At 32.1% G+C, this 6,000-nt stretch overlaps 2 protein-coding genes across 2 annotated transcripts in view; one reads left to right on the top strand and one right to left on the bottom strand.

The window, feature by feature from the left end:
- Window positions 1–2,034, bottom strand: part of LOC110467157 (adrenodoxin-like protein, mitochondrial) — a 19,802-nt gene extending 17,768 nt beyond the window's left edge. The window contains exon 1 of the mRNA XM_021524110.1: window positions 1,884–2,034. Within this exon, the coding sequence (XP_021379785.1) occupies window positions 1,884–2,031 (148 nt within the window). The 5' untranslated portion in view covers window positions 2,032–2,034. The remainder of the gene's footprint in view (window positions 1–1,883) is intronic.
- Window positions 2,035–2,147: 113 nt separating this feature from the next.
- Window positions 2,148–6,000, top strand: part of LOC110467152 (VWFA and cache domain-containing protein 1-like) — a 58,810-nt gene continuing 54,957 nt past the window's right edge. Inside the window, exon 1 of the mRNA XM_021524100.1 lies at window positions 2,148–2,721. Coding sequence (XP_021379775.1) covers window positions 2,389–2,721 — 333 coding nt within the window. The 5' untranslated portion in view covers window positions 2,148–2,388. The remainder of the gene's footprint in view (window positions 2,722–6,000) is intronic.

The raw sequence follows: 6,000 nt of genomic DNA, 5'->3' as shown, positions 1-6,000 counted from the left end.
ATCCCAGGAAGCCATCAGCCAAATATGAAGATTCTATACCTTTTAGTTCTTTAGAAGAAGTCGTTTGAAGTTTTTGACATATTTGACCCCTGTGACCTTGAAAACAGGTCAAGGTCATTTTCGTTCTCAAACTTTGTAGGGCTCCTACCAACAAAGCTTTCAGCCAAATATCATGACTCTAGGCCTGTCCGTTCTTCAGAAGAAGTTGTTTAAAGGAAAAGTTGACGGACGAGGACGGACGGACGGACGGACGGACGACGGACGCCGCGCCACAGCATAAGCTCACTTGGCACTTCGTGCCAGGTGAGCTAAAAATGAAAGAATATCGCAGGATATAAATAAGGTGCCTGTAAACTGAAGTATTACACTTAATTGAGCCGAATATGCAAGTCTGGTAAGTAACTGAATTAATTAAGTCTAATTATATGGAACTTGTACTGGAAGGATATATTGTAGTAGTGTTATCGGTATTCGTCTTATCGTATTCTTTGTAAATGGTTATGTATACCAATTTAAAACTTTCGTTATTCTAAAATTTGTAAAATTATGATCAGGTTAAAAATTATAACTGCAATTATCTTTCAGTACATGCTCCATTATTAAACTATTCAATATGATGTCATTTAAAAGAAAGTTTACATGCATGTATTTGTTTTTAATATTTTTGCCAGCTTTTTGAAAAGTTTTATTTACTCCTTGAAAATCAGTATATTATTAGCACTAGCTGTAGAAATACTTTGTCAGATGATTAAGGATGATAACTAAATAGTTAATATAGGTAATATAATGACCACGTGCCGTTGATAGTTAGTTGTGGGTAATGACCACGTGCCATTGATAGATAGTTGTAGTGGGGATTGGTAATGACCACGTGCCATTGATAGATAGCTGTAGGGGGGATTGGTAATGACCATGTGCCATTGATAGATAGTTGTAGGGGGAATTGGTAATGACCACGTGCCGTTAATAGTTAGTTGTAGGTAATGCCCACGTGACGGGTTGATATACTTAGAAAACTGTATCTAATGTTCATATATATACGGCACGATATACTTAGAAAACTTTATTTAATGTTCATGTTATATATATGTCACGATATACTTAGAAAACTTTATTTAATGGTCATGTATATACGTCACGATATACTTAGAAAACTATTTAATGTTCATGTTAGATATACGTCACGATATACTTAGAAAACTATTTTCAACGAGTTACTCTCCTTTATACTTATTTTGAATACATATCACCACAAATTGTGGATACGACGACACAAAATACCAATTTCAGATTCAATTGCAACTTAAACATCAAACTAGAAAAAAATAAGTACCGACTTGTCTTCAAAAAGTGCCGAGTTAACCAAGTGCCGAAAATATAAGTGCCGAGGTATCCAAGTGCCAACTTCACCAAGTGCCGAGGCGTCTAGCATTCTGTCTTAATATCCAATTAGAATGTAATAGTAAAAATACTCTTTTTAAATGTACAAAGTTTGAATTTACTTGTTTTCGCCATATCTTTCTTTATTATGTAAACCAAGTGTTACCTTTACAACTAAAAAAAATCCATGACGATGTCAACAAACTAGCAATGTGAGGTGCAAATGATCAAGGCACAGAAACAGATACAGCACTGAAACAGATTGTCTTGTCTCCTCCATCAATAGGTACTTGTTTCAGTGACCAAAACTATACCTGAGAAACGAATGTCAGGATTGTTTCAGGAGAAGAACAGAAACACAATTGGGACGTGTAAGTTAACAGTTAGTCCCAAATTTCTCCGTCACCTAACATTGGATTCCAGTTCCCACCCCGCCACCACCTTTCTATGTGACCTCTCATTTTACAAGGACAATATACACATTTTGACTGAATCAAAGTCACCTGTTGTTTTGTGGAACTGTCGTTGAGATAAATTTAACTTAAAAACTCGTTGTAAGTTCAGACCATTGCTGTCATTCCTTAATTTAGCAGTTTTTGAAAAATTACGCAAGCACCGTCTGCAAAAGCTTCGGAACAAGGGCGCTGACATCTTGAAAATAAAGCAAGAAAAAATCAATTACTTGTTTCGTATGAATGATGCGCGCGCACCTACACAGAAAAAAATGAAAAAAATTGACGATACGAAACTATCGCTTTGCTTCTAGCTCTCCTTATTAGCATGCAAGTCTACTACGATGACAGTACTACAGTGTAACAGTGGATAAGGATTTACTTTCTGAAGAGTTATTTTTTTGTATCTGGATTTATAACATATGCGATTGGAACATAACAGTCTAAAAATGACGTAGCGGATGGAATTTGGATTGTAATAGATAATTTGTGAAAGCATGTTATATTTCGATCACCGTCATGTTTTGATGAAAAGGTCGGAAAGGCCATTTCCAACATGGCGACCCTGAATTACAATAATATCGGGGTATTTATGCAACTTTTAAGATTATTATGTGTAGTGTTGTTAATTCGTTTAAGTTGTGCAAGTAATGCAAAAAGGGTACGAGATGTTACTGATCGAACTCAGGAAAAATTAAGTTTGCACAATATCGGCGAACAAGATGAAAAGTTAGCCAAACTATTTGACGACGAATATTTCACAGACACGCGACAAGAAAATGTCTCCCCAAAAATTCTGGGTGGCATTGATATCGCCAACGAGGCAGTTAAAATATCAATGCAGTTACGATGGATCACGAACCAAGAAATCGGTGTGACTGATATGCAGGTAAGTGTAAAAAAAACACTGAAAATATCGCTGTGTATTCGGTGTGCGTTGTGTACAATACACAAACAACGACCCCAAACATTACCTCCTCCGAATTCCAACTTCTGTACACTCTTTCTTTCTAGCGTGATTTCTTTTTATGATATTCCTTAAGGTACTAACAAAGATAACAAAAAAATAACAATCTTAGCTACGTAAGTAAATGTCGAATGCGTATTTTGCATAATGAATTATTTTCCATGTACTTTACGAAAAATGTTTTCATATTGATTGTCAACCAAGAAGAAAAAGAAATATGTATTTCAATATGTGGTCCACAAAATTAAGTAATAATCAGAAGCATGTTTATGTCTATCTCCCATCGCTGTTTTTAGCCACTAAGTTTTTTGGTCAGTTTGTCAAAAAGAAAACCAAATGGTTAATCCTGATTGTGGTCCTTGCTTATAATTAGTTTTCATGAAAAACACAGGTGAAAAAAAGTAAAGAAACAGTTGTTAGAAAGTATAGTGACAGCTAACCGAACAAGACAATGCATACATAATAATTGTTCTGTCTTTATATTTTAAGAAGACAGCTGCATGTCTATAAATTGTTTAATATCAATTATTTTTCACTTTTCTCCAACCAATATTCACCTTTTAATATCTTATAACTTCGCTCGCTGATGCCAAACTGTAAGTTATTGTATAAATGTCAATTTTTTGCATTATCATAGAACCTGACATGTACATTTGCATATTTTTATTAATACCATTGAGATCAAGGATTCTTTTCAGATGAAATATAAATATGTTAAATCTGAATTTGATGTGCTTATTTCCTGAAGGGACATTTGGGACATCTGTGTAACTGTATGAAATTAGGATTGTGAATATTTAGTTGATAAACCCAAGACACTTCAAAACTTATGATTGATGGTTTCCATTTGTCAAACATATGATGATCGATCATTGATTATCATAAATTGAAAGGGAAACTAAGTCTAAAGAATTATCCAAAGTGTTCAAAATGTGGAAATACATTGGATATTCTTAAAATGCTTATTGCAAGCTATGTGCAGAAGTGGTGTTTTAATGCAAAAATATTCATTTTAAGTTTTCAGGCCAGCTTTAGACCATATCTCAATAACTATTTGAAAGTTTTCATGTCATAGGACATAATTGATCAAACAAAAATTGTAATCGATTAGTCATAGTACTGTAAGATCATGTTGAATGACTAGTCATGGATTAAATTAATTATTTCTAGCAACACTATATAGAACACATTTGTTTTCAGAGTGTCTGTAATTAAGATAGATGATCAATCTCCACAAGAAAATTGAAATTCTATCTTATTCATCTGTTTATATGATAGACTTGAATAAATAATTTTCAATATTGATAATCAATCTCAACAAGAACATTGAAATTGCGTCTTTCTTATCCATCTGTATAAATAGACTTTGAGAATAATTACTATATTATCCCTTGTAAATTAAAAACAAAAACAAAACAAAAAAACTTTGCCTACCATATCATCTCAGGAAAAAGTTATCAGAATAAGAATGCAAATGAAAAAGATACCATAAAATTGAAAGATTTCAGTTTAAATATTAATGATATGTATAACTTTGTATGTTGATAAAAGGTAATTGTTCAAAACTTCTAATGTAGAGTTTATGAAACTAGAGATTATTTTATCATAGCCCCATTGTGTATAATTTTTGCCATTAATCAAGTCAAATATCATGCATGTAGCCTAACAATATTTGATAGATGTATGATAGATTGCATAGGACTAACACTCATTTCACACACTATACATTTATGTAATGGTTTATAATTTTGTTAGTTAATAATTAGCAGTACATTCAAGTCTGTTTCTTATTTTTTCATCCAACCAATTACTTATACTAGTTTATGCAAAAGATTTCAATAACAATTTATTAGCAAGATAATGAATAACATGGTTGTGAATTGGCTAGTTTTGTAATTGTGTTAAAATAATACTATGTAATGTTTACATTAAGTTCGGTTTATGTCCATTTATAATTATATAGATTCTTAATAACATATATATTGAGCATTGAGCTTGTCATCCATATGGATAAATATATATTTAAAATGACACAAACAGGTGTAAAAATCACATTGTTGTGTGTTCAAAATATAGATGAAGAAATTAAAATGTGTGCATATATATATCCATTATGTATGCTGACCAGATCACAAACATGTAAAATACTGAGAAACTTTCAAGTGCTTTTGAATTTCTGTGCATAATGTACATGTTCACATGTGATGTGCATGCGCAATTGTGCATGCATTTGTAATTTTCTCTAACTATGATGAAGTTAAATTTAAATGTATTGCCGTCAATGACAGCTGAATTCTATTTGAATTAATATGATGACGGTTGGGTTTCGCCATCGAGAATAAATAATCCACACTTCAAAGGTAATAGTTAATGTTTGTATGCATTATTTATGAGGCAGATATATTGCTATATATATAATTGCTAAGAATTTGATGCAGGATGTACATGTTTGTATATAATTACTTCATCTAATATACAGAACTGCAGAAACTAGCAGATATATGTGATGGATATACCTATTGCAACCATGTTACTCATTTTTACAGAGCTCCAAATGTCCTTTTCCCTATACATGTATGTATTAACATATCAAAATTTATCAAGTCTAAAAAGAAAACAATATTTCAGAAATCAATATGTGATTATACACATTGTGTATAACATTAATATTGTAAAATTCTTTAGTTATTAAAATAATTTACTGAAATAAATGTCACTAACCTTTATTTTATATGATGTAGAACTTAACTCATCGTTTAAGTTTTGCTTAAAGGTTGATCTAAATGTTACTGTTATCTAATTCAGCAAATTCAAAGCTTGCCGTATGTCTTAATTAATAGCCAATACCAATGATTAATCCTTAAATTAGAATTTCAACTCTACAGTAGTTCAAGCCTTTCACAAATGTGATTGTACGCATAAAACATTTCTCATAATTTTATAAAGTTCTGCTCACATTAAAAGGGGGACTTCTCCCCCTTAATACATGACCACGACCAAGAACATTTAAACAGTGACTAACAAAACTTTACGTAAGATTTCCTATTAATTTCTGTAAGAATTGAATTTGTTGAGTAAAGGTACTTGTTTACGATTAACTACAGTCCTGTACATCTCCGCGCGGCTTTGAAGTCGATATGATTGCTCAAACAAAATGTTATTTACTGTAACCCCCACCCCATCCAACCTGGATTCAAAGGG

This window comes from Mizuhopecten yessoensis, unplaced genomic scaffold, assembly GCF_002113885.1.
Source record: "Mizuhopecten yessoensis strain PY_sf001 unplaced genomic scaffold, ASM211388v2 scaffold11163, whole genome shotgun sequence".
NCBI lineage: Eukaryota > Metazoa > Mollusca > Bivalvia > Pectinida > Pectinidae > Mizuhopecten > Mizuhopecten yessoensis.
The sequence above is the reverse complement of the archived record's forward strand: the minus strand, read 5'-3'. Positions and strand labels throughout refer to the sequence as shown.